This window comes from Neurospora hispaniola, assembly GCF_033458365.1.
Source record: "Neurospora hispaniola strain FGSC 10403 chromosome Unknown B0T23scaffold_9, whole genome shotgun sequence".
In the NCBI taxonomy this organism is placed as follows: domain Eukaryota; kingdom Fungi; phylum Ascomycota; class Sordariomycetes; order Sordariales; family Sordariaceae; genus Neurospora; species Neurospora hispaniola.
Window position 1 is genome coordinate 1,381,962 of NW_026944414.1, and position 18,187 is coordinate 1,400,148.

General features: G+C 46.2%; 4 protein-coding genes across 4 annotated transcripts; 2 read left to right on the top strand and 2 right to left on the bottom strand.

Annotated features, from left to right (window-relative positions):
• Nucleotides 1-3,694: 3,694 nt before the first annotated feature.
• On the top strand, nt 3,695-5,268 carry B0T23DRAFT_245966 (uncharacterized protein). The gene has a single exon (XM_062834121.1). It carries the CDS (start codon nt 4,093-4,095, stop codon nt 5,197-5,199), a length of 1,107 nt encoding a protein of 368 aa, XP_062688861.1. The 5' UTR covers nt 3,695-4,092; the 3' UTR covers nt 5,200-5,268.
• A 1,757-nt stretch (nt 5,269-7,025) lies between these two features.
• Nucleotides 7,026-11,333, top strand: B0T23DRAFT_326227 (P-loop containing nucleoside triphosphate hydrolase protein; the record flags this gene model as incomplete). Its single annotated transcript, XM_062835550.1, has 2 exons — nt 7,026-7,082; nt 7,149-11,333. 2 exons carry the CDS (start codon nt 7,026-7,028, stop codon nt 11,331-11,333), a joined length of 4,242 nt encoding a protein of 1,413 aa, XP_062688862.1.
• Nucleotides 11,334-12,479: 1,146 nt separating this feature from the next.
• On the bottom strand, nt 12,480-14,672 carry B0T23DRAFT_432664 (uncharacterized protein; the record flags this gene model as incomplete). Its single annotated transcript, XM_062840394.1, has 2 exons — nt 12,480-14,537; nt 14,601-14,672. The coding sequence occupies 2 exons, from the start codon at nt 14,670-14,672 to the stop codon at nt 12,480-12,482; spliced, it is 2,130 nt and encodes a 709-aa protein (XP_062688863.1).
• Nucleotides 14,673-15,752: 1,080 nt separating this feature from the next.
• B0T23DRAFT_423654 (uncharacterized protein) lies at nt 15,753-18,021 on the bottom strand. Its single transcript, XM_062839836.1, has 9 exons — nt 18,012-18,021; nt 17,773-17,932; nt 17,529-17,687; nt 17,363-17,442; nt 16,942-17,323; nt 16,724-16,727; nt 16,573-16,693; nt 16,343-16,438; nt 15,753-16,279 (listed from the first exon to the last, which is right to left on the bottom strand). Exons 3-9 carry the CDS (start codon nt 17,539-17,541, stop codon nt 16,136-16,138), a joined length of 840 nt encoding a protein of 279 aa, XP_062688864.1. The 5' UTR covers nt 17,542-17,687; nt 17,773-17,932; nt 18,012-18,021; the 3' UTR covers nt 15,753-16,135.
• Between the last annotated feature and the right edge of the window lie 166 nt (nt 18,022-18,187).

The following is an 18,187-nucleotide window of genomic DNA, read 5'->3' on the forward strand; positions in this document are numbered from 1 at the left end:
TTTCGACTATATTAATATTTAATTACAATATATCCTATATCTCTTAGTCTATATCTAAGCAAATGTAATTATACTTAATGCAAATAATTAAAATAAATTTATTCTAAACTTAATTCCGAACTTCCTCTTATAAATTCTCTATAATATAAATATTTGAAAATTTAATATAAATCTAAAATAATAAAACCCAATTTATATTTCAAATAGTAATAAAATTATATATATTCGTTAAAGGTTTTATATATAAATAAACCTTCTATTTATTATTATAATTAAAGATTATTCTAAATGTATCTTTAAATACCACGCTTAAAATAAATATAATAAAGTCGTATTATACAATTAATAAAGTATACAAACCTACGATAATAATAATCTCTTTTAAAAATATATATTAAAAACCCTATATTAATTAATTAAAAATTAATATAAATATATTAAAAATAGAATATTAAATAAAAAATCTACCTATAAGTATTTTAAAGTCTTAATTTATAGTAATACTATAAAAACCCTCTCCGTCCAACTCCTACTATTTTACTATATATTTATAATTAACTTCGAAAATCTCAAATATAGTTTTAAATGTAAGGGCGTATATATTCGGCGAATCGGCATTAATTAGAATACGAATAAGGGGGAAAGCTATAGTAATTAAAGATTTATTAAGGATTTATTAGGGATAGATCCAAGATAATTCGGTAATTTATATTGCTTTAATTATTCTAAGTAGAAGCCCTATATAACTTCTCTATTCTACGTACTAAAAAAATACTTATAATTTATATCCAATTTAAAGGACTTAATAAGACCTTTATAAAAGAATTCTACTTACTCTTTAAAGAAATAAATAATTATAAAATTAATTCCATTGTTAAAAATTTTCTAAATATATTATTTAATAAAAAAACTTAACGATTTATTCTTAATAAAACTCTAATATATAAATTTATACGAATATTTAAATCTTAGTATTTTAATTAATATTCGTACATTATAATTTTAAAACTCGAAATTCCCAATAGCTAAATAAAAGTACAATACTTTTTAATTACTAACCGAACCCTATTAATATTATTAAAACTTATATATACTTAATTAATAGTATTTATACTATATTCGCTAAGAAATTAAATAAAATATAAATTGCGGGTTAAAGTCGTTAAATTATAAATTAATTAATAATTAATCTTTAATATATTATTAATATTAGGAATTTACTTACTCTAAATTATATTAAAGTCTCCTATTCTCTATAAAACCCTTATTAAATCATTAATAATATATTAAAGAATTTTACTAGAAGGTGGTAATAGGTACGTATATTAACTATAGGAGGTTATAACGATATATAGAATAGTTTTAGTATTAGTTAGAATATAAATATTAATAATAATATCGTAGTTTCGAATTTGGATAGTACTATATTCTTATAAATATTCAGTTTTTAATTTATCACTAATAAATCTTTAATAAGTATTTAAAATAAAGAGGAAAAATCTATTTACTACATCTAACCTTTCTTACTAATATAGAATATATTTTAATATACGCCTCAATATATAATAATTTAAATATAGAGTCCTTTAAATAACCTTCAATTATTAGCTTAATATTTAATTAAAATCGATTAAAATTATTAGGGAGGCTAATAAAAAAATATATCCTCTCTCCTGGCTTCGAATTTTAATACTTTAACTAATAGCGAATATAATTAGTAATTATTTTAATAGAAATAAATTAAAAATATAAGTAATATTAATTATAAAAGGTATATTTTAGATAGGAAATATTTTACTTATATACTAAACAAACTTATAAAATAGCTTCAATTCTTTACAACCCTATATCTCCCAACGCATTCTAACCGTCCATACCCAATTAATTATAAAAATTATATTAATAAATAATAATTATTATTAATTAAGTTACAATAATATAATTAAAGCCGGGGATAAATTATAAATAAATTTATATTTAATAATTCGCCTAACTAAAAGGACTTTATCCTATTAAAGGCGGATTTAAAATAAAAGGTTTATAATTTCTTTATCGACTATAAGTATAAACCCTTATTTATACGCCTACCAAACTCTATAGTCTAAATATTTATAATATTTAATACTAATATATTTATATATAATATAATAATAGATAGCGTTATTTAAATAATTAGAGGAAGTTTCCTTCGCAAATATTTTCCTTACAATATAATACTAGATCTAGAATATAAGAGAGTAATTAAATATTAACCTTATTTATATTACTATTTTATTTTAAAATACTACCGTTACATACCTTGCTCTACAGAGCTTTAATTTAATCTTCGGTTAAATTATTAATATTTATAATATATATTATACTAAAAGTAAAAAACTCGGGGTATTCTAGAATAGTAATTATATAGTATATTGTTTCGATAAAGATAGAATATTAATTAATACTATCAAATAAAATAAATATTAGGCCTATAATCTCAACCTTTATATAATTAATATTATAAAATTAATTATTAATTAATATAGAATATATTTAAAATATATTAATAATATAACGCAAAATTTACTAGGAGGTTATTAAGTATTATAATATTAGGAGGGGTTATATCCTTTAAATCCTCTAATTTATTGAATTTAATTATTATATTAATAATTTATTATAATTCGAATATAGTAGACGGTCTATTAAATACTTTGTTATTCCATTCGGTTAAGCTAAGTCTAGTAATAATAGCTAAAGTATTAACGTTGGAAATAGAGTAAATATTTATTTTACATCGAATATAATAAATTAAAAATTAATTAAGGATAGATTATATAAGTATTATTATGAATTATCGTAGAAGGTTTATAGAAGGGTAAATTCGGGTTAATATTGTTCGGACTTGTATATTTCTTATTCGTAGGTAAGTTTCGTTTGTTAGGATTAAAAGCGCCGGTTATTTTTCTATAAAGAAAGTTAAAAGGTATATATACGACGTATTAAAAGGGTAATAGTTAATTGAGAGATTTTCTACAGTATGGGGTCGGTTTTGGCGTATCCACTTGGGTCAGGAAGCTTTGGGTATGGGGTCGGGTCATGTGAGTACTCCGGCATGGCGGCTACCTCCTGGATTCCCAGTGCGCCTTTTGGTGATGCCGCAGCGAATTGACGGCATGCCTAGCATGCTGTACACTGTTGCACGCCGTCAAAATGCCGAGTTGAACAGAAAGGGAGGTGGTTGTCCGGCCGTCGAGGATCCGGGACCGCGATCCAGTCGCGAGGTCGACTTTATCTGGGAAACATCACGGTTCTGAAGTGGGAATCTTTGCTATCCCTTCAAGTCTCAAGATACTGGAGACCAAATCTCACGTCATTCATCGCCCACTGAAAGCGCCAAAGCCAAATCGCCGACAGCCAACAGATGGCAACCAAGTGGGGAGAAGCATCCGAAATTGGCATAGAAACACCGGGCTTGGATGGCGCAACGAGTTCAACTCGTCGAGGTGTCGCTTTCCGCTCAACAAGACCGCCGTTCAATGAGCCGCGGGCCTATAGGGCCTAACACCGAAATGGGAAAAAAGACCCTTGACCCAGCAGGCCGAGCCTAACCCAAGATCAACGCCTCAGCCGCAATGCCCGCCCAGCAAGGCAGGTGAAGCTCGCTTCTTGACCTCTCCCCAGCCCCAAGCAGGGGTGCTGCACCGTTGCACGAGATGGGGATGGGGATCTGGGGACCCATCTCCCCAAGGTGGTGGATGCATGGGTTTTTTTAGCGTCTTGAACCGCGTCGTCGTTGTCGTCGTCGTTGTCCTTCTCGTCAGCTTCCTGCTTCTTATGCTTTCCCTCTCCCTTTCTAGTGAAGCTATTTAACTCATGCTCCTTCTCGACACGCTCGCTACTGGGTGGATTTTGTCTTTCGTTTGTGCTCGCCGTTCGTGAGGCTTTTGAGCTTCAAGTCTCTTTGACAACTCTATAGTCGCTGGGGATGGGTTTGGTTCCATTTCTTTTTCCAACTTGGTCGGCTTTCCAGAGTCACTTAACCACCCCTCTTCGGCCTTGCGAGCAATTCGTACCCAACACATTGCTTGAGTCCCAACAGACTCGGACACAATGCTCGGATTGCATAAGTTGTCAATCCTCCCGCCAGCTCTGATTGCGCTTGTTCTCACATCCATCCCATGCGCCGCTGTCAATATCGACTTCTTCGACTATCCGGTCGATGCATATGACTGTTTGAATCAAGCATCCACTACATCCAACTGTGCGGCGGGAGCCCCAGCTGAGGCGACCTCGTGCTTCTGCAACAATGGAGGAAATTTCGTTACGGGCACGGCCAGGTGTTTGGCAGAGTCGGACCCGGGAGACCTTGCCGAAGTGTATGGCACGTTAAAATCCAAATGTGCCGCAAACCATACGCCTTTGAACGTTGGCGAAGAACAGTACTATTCGGCTGCTGGCTTCACTGGTACGGCAAGGTCGACTAAAGCAATAGTGACCAAGGCTTCAACCACAGACTCCACACTGATCTCGGCGCCCACATCTCTCATGACATCGACAGCACCCAAGGGAGCCACCGTCAAAACCGAACCGGAGGAAACGGCCACGTTCGGAAGTCATGCCAAGTCGTCACGGGCAGAAGATGGCAGGGTGAACAAAGATGATGGGTTATCCACCGGGGCAAAAGCGGGTATCATTGCTGGCTCGACCGTGGCAGGCGTGGCCGTGTTGGCGAGCCTGGTAATGCTGTTGGTGCGATATAGGAGGAAGAGGGGTAGGGAAGACTCGCACCCGATGATTCTAGAGCAGCACGGCAATATGCTGCTCATACCATCTCCAGCCGAAGCGCGCGCTCTTGAGGAGGGCAATACCTCGGAAAACTCGGGCGATTGGTCAGACAAGTCCAAATGGAGACCCTCGTCAAATCCGACTGAGCAACGCAAGAGCGGCTTTAACTGGGAATCGCCATATGATCTGGTATATATTGGGGATGAGCCTGAACCTGAACCCCCAAAGGAAGCAAGAGAAATGGAAGAAGAGGGCCGCGCTGAGCTCCAGGGTTGCGATCGCCAACCAGTGGAGATGTCGACACAAGCGCTATCGCCAAAATGGAGAGTGTCGGATGATGCTGCACAACGATATTCGGGAACGGAGTGGGGGGCAGCGGACCTGGCGGGTGAGACAACCGCACTGTCCCAGAGCCGGGGCGAAAGGTCATAGAAGGTGCATAAGGTGTGGGTTTCTTGATGGATTTGGCTTAGGCTCTATACCCCGGGGGCTTTTTTTTTTTTTTTTTTTTTTTTTCTTTTTCTTTTATTTTTGAAAAAAAAAAAACTAAAAAAAAATCATTTGGGCGGCGTCAAGGACTCCCAGTTCTGATTATAGAGAGGGAACAACAGCACAAGACGAAATATTGATATGGCTTGTGCACTTTCTCTATATAAGGTATGGTCGGAAGCGGAAAGCCCTGAGACTATTGGCCAGTTGCCTGTCAGCATGCAATTAAACGGCGGCATTATAATGCATCACCACCTTCTCTATTCCCGCAACCGCATCAACCGGATGCGGTTTCAACAGTTCCCCAAACCTTTCACACGGATCAAGACGGGGTTTGTCTGTTTCCTCTAGCCCAGGGCAGACGTACCCGAAGGACTGCCGGCCTCGCCTGGGCCTGGTGCCCCGCGCTAACGTGTGCTTCTCGGAAGGTCTGGGCCACTGAGAGCCAAAGACCACCTCGAGGTAGGGATTCTAGCGTCTCGGCTACAACTTCAATTCCACCTCAACTCGCACCAGGCGGGGACAACACATTCACGAGATTCGATATCTGTGGACCACCCGAGGACCACCTGCCTTTAGTCTAGGATGTTGCTATGAGGCAGGCGTGACCACTGGCCTAGAGGGAGTTATTTCCCGCAAATCGAATCACTTCTCCAGGCTTCAATGCTTCGTTTTGTTTTTGCCGTCCTCTTCCTTTTTGTCTTCTTTCTATCATCAATTCGAGGTTTGCCGTTCGTTGTTCTCTTCAGCCTCCCAACGTCTTTTTACGTCTCTTGCTGCAAGTGTTGAGTTGGTTTGCTTCCTGTCTTACCATCATTAGAGCCTGAACACTTTCAAACCACCAACTTCATTGTACTGCATCGGTCAGCATGATTCAGGCCCCATAAGGCTTATTTCAATACGCCCTCGCCCTGCGTGAGGCAACGCAACGTTAGCATGCGTCAACATCACATAGCATGCTGAAGGTGGTCATGTCTAAAAGAAATACTATCCAACAACCACATCAAAACTATACATACATCTGTACTGGTAGCAGTCTTTTCTACCACGTACCTTTTTGGATCTCACATTCTTTTCGTGCTTATCCGGCGGGCTACGCAAGGGTCCAGCAGCCGCCATAGCGACACCCAACAACAAACATCTTCATCGCGAGAAAACCTCGAAACTCACCAAACGGGTTCTATCCTCTTTACCGAAATGATAGACACAGCAACATACGGTCTAGCCGGTCTATGGCCATGCTACAGTTGTTGCCGGGAATTTTGGGTATGTGCCTGCAAATAATTCATCGTGTTCCTGCTCTGGTTCTCATATCCTTCGGGCAAAGACACGCGGATACCGTATCCGAGCCTTCTCTGCTTACGGCGCCTTCAAGTGACACCCAAGGCTATTCCGCAAACTCATCGCTAACACCAACTCTACAGATACCCTCTCTCGCCAACTTTGGACCGCACTGTCTTGGCATCGTTGGCCATATTCCTGTTTGGATCTCTCTTTTGGTTTTTGTGCTTCACTATGCACTGGTTTGGTTCGACCGGTGGCGCCCCATTTGGCTGCGAAACCTCACTGCCGAAAAAGACGAGGCTGGATTTCAAACTCACGATCAGGAAGAAGCCGGCGCCAACCACGACGAAAGCTTCGAAGATACTCCGCTACTCCCGCGCCGACGAGCAATTGCGGTTTCTCGCCAGAAGATATGGACACGCTGGACATTGTGTCTTCTGGTTCTCAATTTCACTGGTGCCCTCATCAGCATATTTGGTGCCGCCATGACCCATCAAAACCCCAGTGAAATCCAGCTACATCTCATGCCCCTCATCCCCAATGTAAGATGCGATACCTTGATGGCAGGCATAGGTCATTTCTGGACTCCGTACTGACGGCCAGCGCAGGTACTGTCGGCATTACTCATTCTCGTTGATCGTCCCAGAACTGTTCGAAGGTCACTCTTTATCATCGCCGCCACGCTTCTCTTCTTCCAACTCACGATTACCACGCTTGCCCCAGATGCCATCGAAACGACATGGAAATGCTTTACAACCTGGGGCGGAGGGATTTGCGTGACTCTAGCATCCATCGTTGCCATGCTGAACATGCCACTGCGAGATCCGCTATTGAATAGCTCCAAGATTGGCAAGCCTTTCGCCAAGCCGGAGTCCAGTGTACGAAGCCCTGAAGACATAGTCACCCTTTGGCAGTGGATGTCTGTGTCTTGGATGGCGCCCTTGATATCTACCGCCTGCAAGAGGCAGTTGCATGATAAAGACGTCTGGCTTCTGGCATCCGACTTCCAGCACCAGACTCTGCACCTCCTTTTTAGAGATTTGACTGGTACTGTACTTGTTAGGTTGCTCAAAGCGAATGGTCTTGATATCGTCCTGACAACATGCCTCGGAACATTTGAGACATTGGCTGAGCTATCAGAGCCCGTTTTACTCAAGCAGCTTCTCAATGCACTCATGTCCGAAATTCCTGCCATCCGGGCAGCTGTCGTCTATGCCAGCTTCATCCTTATTGCAAGAGTTTTGAAAGCTCACTCTGCTGTGTTTAAACTCTGGTATGAACGACGCAACTACGAGCGATCGCGCGGCGAAATGATCACCATGATTCACGACAAGACATTGCGCCGGAAGGCCTTCACTATTGCGGCGAAAGTGTCCACGCCAAGCTCGCAGACCAGTACCTTGTTGGGAGATGAAAATGATACCCTGGAGGATATTAACAACGAGGACGCTGAACCTTCTCAACCCTGGAGTCTCAGGTCTTGGGTCAGGGGGGTGTATCAGGCTCTCAAACACAAACCCGTGGTCCCATCTCAAAGAGAAAAGGAGGCGCCTGCGTCAACTGGAAAAATCCTCAACCTTCTTCGCGGTGACGTGTATGAGGTGGCCCAAAGATTCTGGGAGGCATCAACGCTTATCACAAAACCACTCAGTGTCATTGTTTCCATAGTTCTTCTGTGGAAGATCTTGGGGTCTGCCTCATTGTTTGGCATCATTGTCATCGGCGTCGGCATGGCTGTGAATTATTACATGACGCGCTTGCTAGAAAGAGTTGAGCAAGAGCGCCGTGCTACTACCGACGCCAAGCTCGAGCGCACCAGTCAGTTTGTGGAATCACTTCGTCATCTTCGCTGGTACGATTGGCAGGACCGATGGCTTGGGCATATTATGGAAGTTCGACAGAAAGAGTTGTTCCAGCGCGTCAAAAGCAATGTTGTCAACAGAAGCATCAACGTCATCAACAACATAACCTCCTACATGTTTCCTGTTGTTGGATTTGCCGCTTATACGCTTATCTTGCATAGGCCTCTAACAGTCGACATCGCCTTCCCGGCTCTTGGTTTATTCACCATGTTGCAGAATAACCTACGCGACCTGCCTTCCCTCTACACCTCTCTGACCAACGCCAGGGTTGCCATGCGTCGCATCGAGGATTTTATGTTGGAGCCAGACAAAGACGACAATGAGGATGACGAAACAGCCACCCCTGCCTTCCACCAGAGCAATCTGGAAATTTCTATCCGCAATGCATCTTTCTCATGGCCAGGCTCTGACACAACAGTGCTGGATAATATCTCCTTTGTTTGTGAGCCCGGTTTGACCTTGGTCTGTGGTAAGGTTGGCATTGGCAAGACGGCATTACTGCAAGCTATCTTGGGCGAGCTCGACCAGCATTCTGGTGAGAAGAATGTCCCTGCCGAAATGATTGGATACTGTGCCCAAATGCCATGGCTTGAAAGCATGAGTATACGTGACAACATCCTATTCAGTACTCCCTTTGATGAGGCGCGGTACTGGCAGGTCCTCATGGCATGTTGCCTTGTGGAAGATCTCAGAAAGTTTAAGGGAGGAGATAGATCCCTGATTGGGGAGAATGGTACTGGGCTTTCTGGGGGTCAACGAGCTCGTGTGGCTCTGGCCCGGGCTGTTTATAGCAGGAGTCGGATCCTACTTCTCGATGACCCTATCGCCGCTCTCGATCACCAAACCGCCGAAACTATCTCACGCAATATCTTTGCCGACCAAAACTCACCACTAACTGCGGGTCGGTTGATCGTACTAGTGACTCACCGCGTTGATATTGTTAAGCAATATGCCTATCAAGTTCTGGACATTGTTCCTGGTGGACAAGTCAAGACTTTCAACAGAAGGGAAATTGCGGAACACGAGAAGGAACTGGAAGCACAGGCCGCTACCGCACCGGAGAGCTCACCGATCGCCGAATCTTCTACCAGTCAAAATACCGAGGATTCCTCGTCCGAGGAAGAGGCTGAGCTGGCAACGGTGGCTGGTAAGTTTATCCAGGAAGAACACCGGGTACATGGTGGTGTTATGGCCACCGTCTACTGGCAATATGTTAAGGCCGGTAAACTTTCTTGGTGGGCCACGATGGTCACGCTCTGTTTACTGATACGGATGACCAATCTCGGCTATAACTGGTTCTTGAAAGAATGGGGCGAACAATATCGGAAGTCAACTGAGCTCGGAGATAGACCACACATTCTCATCTCCCACCCCGACTTCAAAGCCGACGGCATCATTGAGCCCGGCCGACATCTTCCTCCACCTGGAGAGAACGTACGACCTTGGCTTATCTGTCTGGCCATCATTGCGCTGGTTCAGGTTTTGTTCGAAGCCCTATCGGATCTTGCCCTCATCGCTATCATGTACAATGCTGGAAAGTCCCTCTTCGCCAAGGCCATGCGCTGCGTCACGAATGCCACATTTCGCTTCTACGACGTGACACCTGTTGGACGGCTCATGAATCGTCTTACTTCCGACATGGGCACGATCGACGGGCAGATTGCGGTTCAGGTGTTAACACTAGCGTTCTATTCCCTGGGCTGGATGACCTCAATGTTCGTGATAGCAACAGCAACACCGGTCTTCATTGTACCCAGCGTTGGCATGACCATGTTATTTGTCTATTTGTATGGCCGTTACCTACCTGCATCCCAGGACTTGCGTCGTCTGGAGACGGTCTCCCTGTCGCCGCTTATGTCGAATTTTGGCACGCTTCTCGAAGGCTTGACTACGGTACGTGCCTTCCGCGCAGAGCCACATTTTCAGAATCGCATCATCGCCACGACCGATGACTTTCAGAAAATGGATCACATATACTGGTCACTGCAGGCCTGGCTACAATACCGCTTCGATCTTGTGTCAGGCCTCTCGGTCTACGCCCTGACCCTGACGGCCATCATCCACGGACTATCCAGCGGCATGATTGGCTTTGTGTTAGCGGCCGCTGCCAACTTTGTAGAGAGTACGCATCAAGTGTGCCGTCGCTATGGAGATATGCAAATGCAGTTTGTCAGCGTTGAGCGTATCATCGAACTTCTCAGCCTCGAACAGGAGCAAGCAAACACCGACAACCCGCCTCCAGCTGGCTGGCCTTCTTGTACCGATGACATTGTCTTCGACAAGGTGACGTTGCGCTATGCACCCGAATTTGACCCCGTTCTGGTGGACGTGAGCTTGGTCATTCCCGGCGGCTCGACTGTGGCGGTGACAGGTAGGACTGGCTCCGGCAAGAGTACGCTCGCCTATGCCCTGCTTAGCACGATCCAGCCTGATGCGGGTACAGGCGGTCAGATCCGTATAGGTTCCGTTGACATCGCCAAAGTGGACAAGCATATACTGCGTCGACACATAACCTTTGTAGCGCAGGATCCCGTCCTCTTTGCCGGTACACTAAGGGATAATCTTGACCCATTAGATGAGCACAGTGAGGACGAGCGGGCTCAGGTCCTCAAGACAGTTTTGAATAACGGATTCACGCTTGACACCAGAGTGGACGGCGGGGGCAAGAATCTCAGTCAGGGTCAGCGTCAGTTGGTGGGGCTAGGCAGGGCGATTCTCCGAAGGAGTGCAATTGTGATCATGGACGAGGCAACGGCGTCAATTGACGTTGAGACAGCGACGTATATTCACCAGTTGCTGAGGATGGAGTTACGGCATAGCACTGTAATTACGATTGCGCACAAGGTGGAGGCGGTTAAAGATGCGGACTTTGAGATTGTGCTGGACAAGGGAAGGGTAGTAAAGGCTGGGAGGAGGGGTCCTAAGTCATAGATGGGCTCTTCACTGGGGTATTGTAGAGTGTAAGGTCGGATAATAGTCAGAGATTCAGCGATACTATACGAGCGTATATAAGTAAATTGATACTAAGGAAGACTTCTTCCTGAACCAGTAGAGATCACATCATCAAAACAATCGCGCCTCAAGGTACACAGACTTTAAATTTAACATTGCAAACCTTGGTAAACTAAATCTTACCGAATTGATCAAGAGAATGAATGAGTATCCCAAGTTAGGACATAACGCTCACAAATCTCCAGCTGCCTGATGACATCTTGACCAAGCTCCTCGGTGCCGATTGACTGTATCAAGTGGCCCCATAAAGAGAACTTCCAGAAATTCCATCGAAGATTCTACCCATCGTCTTTCAGTTCCTTTGTTTCTTTATTCTTTTGTTCCTGAGTCACCATCTATCTAGATAAGAGATCCAGGATAACAAAGACCCGTCAGGGGTTTTTACCCAACAACAACAACAACAACAACAAAGGAACCCGGGTATCTGGGTCGGTCATCTTTCATTGGGCTGCTGCTCTTGACTTCCACCGATTCCCGAGATATGAGACATTCATTCCGTGTCGTTTAACAAAGACCCTGAATGTCTTACTTTCCATCCATGTGACGTGGGTTGTAAGATGAAAGACAAAAAGGCTCAAAAAGCAAAAGTGACGACAAAGCCAAGGCACTGATGGACGGCTCTGCCACGTGGGAACTTAAACGGAAGTTGCCATGCTACTGCATGTTGCTCGGGTTTTTGGGACTGACTGACTGACTCACTCAATGATTGGGTTTGGGGTTGAAAATTTTTGAGTAAGTACTGATACTCTCTCTCTCTGAAAGCAAAGGTACGCAAGCTGTCACACTGATCAGGCAAAAAAATGAGAAAGAGAAGAAATATGAGTAAAAAAGTAAACACCATTTTATTTTCAATATAAACAAGAAAGTTAACTTTTTCTCCATGTTATGTTATGTTTTGTTATGTTATGTCGTGTCATATTATATGATGTGCATATATGTCCAACGATCCAAATCCTAATAATATCCTTTCCTTCCTTCATATGTCCAAAATCATAAAAAAGTCATGCTCCGCATCGTAGCTTTCCTGAGTTCCTAGGTTCTCAGGGTACCATGTGTATTCCTCTCTTAAAGAAGAGCGAACAGCAACCCGACAACACCCAGCAATCCACTCCTCGCCGCAGCATTCGCACCAGCCTCCACAGGTGGGGGAGGGACGGCGCTGGAGCTAGGGACGACAACGATGGAGCTGATGGTAGAGCTGATGGCAGGAGGAGCGGAAACGGAAGGAGCGGAAGAAGTGCTGCTGCTGGGAACAGGGACGGGGGCAGCGCTGCTGACGATAGCGCTGGAGCTGGGAGCAGGAGGAGGGATAACCACGGCGCTGGAGCTGGGAGCGGGAGGAGGAACAACCACGGCGCTAGAGCTGGGAGCGGGAGGAGGAACAACCACGGCGCTGGAGCTGGGAGCGGGAGGAGGAACAACCACGGTGCTGGAGCTGGGAGCGGGAGGAGGAACAACCACGGCGCTGGAGCTGGGAGCGGGAGGAGGAACAACCACGGTGCTGGAGCTGGGAGCGGGAGGAGGGACCACCACAGCGCTAGAGCTCGGAATGGGAGCAGCCGAGGAAGTGACGATGGGGATGGTCACAGGAGCCGAGGAGGTGAAGATAGGCATGGTAACGGGAACCGAAGAGGAAGTAGGCTCAACAGGGCAAACGGTAGTGCCAATGGTAATAGTCTCGGTGGTGACGGTGGTCGAGTGAGCTGGGCAGTCGGTGACGGTGATGGGACACTTGGTGATAGTGTGAGTGGTAGTGGTGACGATGGTGCTGGTCGTCCACTCGATGGAAGATTCAGACGAAGACTCGATGGGAGCAGCCGAGGTCGAGGAAACAGGGGCCGCGGAAGTGATAGTAATGGGGACTGAGGTCGAGGGCACAGGGACCGCAGAAGTGACGGTGACGGGGACCGAAGATTCGGAAGCGGTAGAAGTCACAGGGCAGACGGTGGTGCCGATGGTGATAGTCTCCGTGGTCACGGTGGTCGAGTGAGCAGGGCAGTCAGTTACGGTGACGGGGCACTGAGTGATGGTCCGGGTGGTGGTGGCGATGATGGTGCTGGTCGTCCACTCGGTGGAGGACTCAGAAGAAGACTCGACGGGAGCCTTCGAGGTCGAGGACACAGGGGCCGCAGAAGTGATGCCAACTGGGACCGACGAAGAAGTTGCACTGGGGATGACGGTAACCGGGGGGACCGAGGATTCGGAAGCGGTCGAAGTAACAGGGCAGACAGTGGTACCGATGGTGATGGTCTCGGTGGTCACGGTGGTTGAGTGAGCAGGGCAGTCGGTGACGGTGGTAGGGCACTGCGTGATTGTGCGGGTGGTGGTGGTGACGATGGTGCTGGTCGTCCACTCGGTGGTGCCGGACTCCTGGGCCGAAGTAGTAGATGAAACGGGGGCCGCGGAAGTGATGGTAACGGGGATGGACGAAGAGGGAACCACCACAACCGAAGATGTAGTCTCGGGCTCGTCGTCGGTGCATTCATCATCGGTGGTCGAAGAGACGGGAACGGAGCTCACTACCGAGCTGGGAGGAACAGTAATGGTGACGGAAGAAGAGGGAGGGACGGTAACGTCAGTCGAAGTCTCGGGCTCGTCGTCAGTGCATTCATCATCGGTGGTCGAAGAGACAGGAGCGGAGCTCACTGCCGAGCTGGGAGGAACGGTGATAGTAGCCGAGGAAGAGGGGGGAACGGTGATGGTCGCCGAGGTGCTGACTGCCGAGGAAGAGGGCAGCACAGTAACGTCCGTCGAAGTCTCAGGCTCATCCTCACAATCAGAATCATCATCCGTAGTCGTGGATGAAGTGGGCGGGGCACTCGTTACGGTAGAAGAGGGCGGTTGGGTGATGTCGGGGATAGAGGTCGTGGGCGCAACCGTGGTGTCCGAGGCCGTAGTCGTCACGGCAGGAACACTGGTCTGGATAGTAGAGGCCCCGGTCGTGTGAGTTGCGGTATAGGTGACGCAGGAGCAGGCAGAGCTGACAGCCTTGCGATCGTTGCTACAGTTCTCGAGGTAATCCGGGATAGTCTCAATGCTTCCACCCAAAAACCCGGGGCAAAACTCCTTGACCTGGTTGTAAAACCGCTCGTCCGTCATCTCATTGTAGCAGTTGTCAGGGTCCTGATATCCCGTGTCAGTGAGAAAGTCTTGGTTTGAGTGTTATACAGAGGAGTGATCACTTACACAGTCAGGATACGTCCATGCCTGGGCCAGGCCGAGGGACAAGGCCCCCAGAGCAAGAGTAGCGGCGCGCATTGTGTCCTTGAGATATCCTTAGTTGCTTGCTGATATGAAAAAAACGACCGACGCCTGGAGCAACACAGTATGTTTATCAACAACGAGAGTATAAGGTAATCCGGTTGATAAGTCCTCTCCGTATCTGCAGACAAACGAGCGACTGCGGGTGGTATTAGATATTACAAAGGGCAGACTATTTCCCTTGTTGCAGCGAGGAGAAGTAAGAAAGGGACCAGAGAGGAGGGCACACTGGTGACCCCGAATGGGACCGGACTTCTCTTTATAAAAGAAAGAAGCAAAGGACGAAAATATCTGCCCATCTTTAACCGACAGCCACCAGAATCGATAGCCTCTGGGGCTAGCCTTGGTCCCCGGGACCTGGAAAAAGGCTTAGGTGCCATTCCCAAAGCGGGCAGCAGCTGGGCAATACGAAATTCAGCCAATATTTGGCCTTCGGTGGCGCCCTACACAGGTGGTGAGGTCGCATTGTGGATCGTGAGCTGACAGGGAATCAGGGGGTTTCCTATCAAGTCCAGATGCGGACGAGCTACTGCAACTTTCCACCTGCCATCTCAAGCCATGGTACCTGTCCATTGGCCTGTCCATCCGCCCAATGGCAATCAGTTTTGCGCCCAACTGTAATCGGCCAGATAGCCGCTGTCCACGCTAGAGAGGGGCTTGGCTCGATATTATTGGGACCGATGGTGTGTGGTCTAGACGGCGTTAAGTTTGTTGCGGAGATTTTTCTGGGGGATGTTGTCTCCCAAGCAGCCGTGTTATTGTTATCGACCTCCTTCCCTTTTGACGATGGGTTTGCTTCCATGGGTTTCTTGTGTGGGGGATCCCCCATGGTACACTAGAGTGAGTGTTGAGATGAAGAGTGGAAAAGGTGATGATGGTGATGCTGATGACAAAGAGGGTTACAATGGTGTTGTTCTCTCGTGCGTAACCTTGATTCTGACCGTTGGACATGCAACTTGCGAAATGCTCGACTAAGCGAACGAATCTCGGCGAGCCATGCACAAAATACGAGCTGCACAGGTCAGAGTACCTGCCTTACGCCGTCCGTAGGGGGAAGCGATTTGCACACATGCCGTGAGTTGTCATGTCGATGTGGTGCAACAACTGAAAGCCCCTACTTCCCCGGAAAAACCCATCACGGACGCATCTTGAATGGCTATCCGCGCACAGAACGACACGCCATGCAGCGTTTGGAAATAAGGGCAAAGAACAAAGTCCGGGTCGATGGGCAACCACGAGGCCCAAACAAAGGTACCATTCAAGCTGGAGAATTTTGTGATTGGATATCAAGAAAGTCCTTTGTTCGGACGATCGCAGGAACGCATGACTGGTTGGGATGTCGGTGCCAATGCAGATGGCGACTCGGCTTGCTTGGCCCTCGGCTTCAAACCTGTTGAACTTTCTTGGTTGCGCTTGTCATTAGTTATTTCCTCCCTTTTCTGGAAGTTCCTTTACACCGTTCACTCCTCCTTGTACCGGTAAACAGCGGTTTCCAACCACTCAGAGTGCCTCCTCGCCTTTTCCCATCGGCAAGAAATTCCGTTCTTCTCGTATAAGCCAACTGACTGACTGCTTGGAATCTCGTCATATTGGTAACTACATACCTATTGTGTACTTTTATACCCATTCTAGAAATCCCATGGCATCATCCCATTCTATTTTGATACTTTGGAGGGGTTGGTGCGCTCAATGACTGTGACGTTGCCCCAACTCTCGGTCTCACCATGGTAGGGCTGGACGATCATGGAGAGCGTGGCACGTACCTTGAAAATAACGATGCTGTCATATTAACGTCGGAAATTGAACGGGACTGTCGAGCCCACGTTCAAATGTTCTCAAGGGAAACCAATAAAGATCCGCTTTGGCAAGCATCTTTACGAGCAAACATCCACCATACAGTATGTAGAGTGGCGTCGGTCAAGTGGTTGGCTGAAGACCGTCTTTGCATGTCGGCGCAATCAAACTGCTGGGTTTCCACGTTGATGACAAGTGATCCCTGACTCAAAAGTAATGAGAGCCTCCCCGGTGGAGATTAACCCTTCACTCACCTACCTACATGTCACGATTTGGAGTCAACAATTGTACGGGTATTGATGTATCGTCGTTCGCAGGTGGAGATTTGAACCACTCCACGCCCAAGGAGATGGAACAGGTAAAGGTTAACGAGGTAAACGGTGGTAGGATTCGGATCTAGCTAGAATCTTGTTCTAAGGAGCTACGACCAAAGACCACAGTCCGAGCTCCCGAGGCAAAACCCAATACATACGAAAAGGGCCCATGCGATGCGCTATTAGTTGGGCAAGCTGATCAGCCATCATCAGGCTGCCCGCATTCGTTTCTCCCCGATGTGAGCTTCTCATACTGGCTAAGAAGCCACCGGCTGAGTAGCCATCCAACAAATCATGAATCCTATTCAAGCTTCTGAACCGCGAGAACCGAGTTTGTAGAACAAGACTTTCGGGGTACTGGTTATACTGTTTGCGGCAGTCTTCCGTAGTTGTCAGGATCTGAGCCTGTTTACGTTCTTGCTGAGATGATCTCTGACATCTTGTCAGTACAGCTTGAACAGTGTTGAACAACGTCACAAGGCAAAGACAGGTCTGCCAGTCCACATGATATCTCGATTCGGAATGCCCTTCGGCTTTTGGCTATGAGTTGAAGTTGATCAAACAGATGTGGCGACCCACACTTGCGGGTCGGCTTATTGGGTCACAGGATTCATCACCAGTGAAGAATACATCGTCGGCATTTTGATCCTGCCATTGGGCTTTCCAGACGTTTACAAGCTTGTCTATACCATTTCTCTTTGGGACAAGAAAAGGTAAAAGTGCTGGACTGGCTGCTTGCACTTACTCGTAGGTCTCATCCAGCCTTCTTGATGCCATCTCGTCTTGTAACATCGAGAAAGATGTAAAGTAACGCGTGTCAAAGGTGGTGACTGTGGGATGAGAGCATACTATCCATAGAGGTATAGATACTTTGATAAACCGAAACAGTGTGTAGCTTGAGCTACTGATCAACCGTCGCATGAGTATTTCATGAGTGTCCAATGGGCTTCTCAGGGGGGCAGTGTACCATGTAAACCTGGGGAACTCACAATGGCTTCGCAGAGTTAAATGTATTCGGCAGCCGCATGTACAATTTCCGGAAGGTACTTGGACCTGGGAAACGACTGACGTTGAGCCATTGAGTTTCCCGTGTTTCTGCGGTAGTACGGTAGACACTACCACAAGAAAGAAACATCACGAACTCGCGAGCTATTTTGAACAGAGAGTACAGTCAGCAACATCAGCACTTATACGAGATAAATGAAATGCTGGGTATTTCAAAGCTTACGTCGGTACATTGCAAGTATTTTGTATCATCGAAGCCACGTAGGATAGGTACAGTAATGGAAAGATGCAGACGGAGGTAAACGTGCCTCTTCAAATCTAAATTAACGTCGTTGCTGCGGTTTTACAACATCCCAAATCATTGTTGAAGAACACTCAACTTCAGTCACAAACACATCC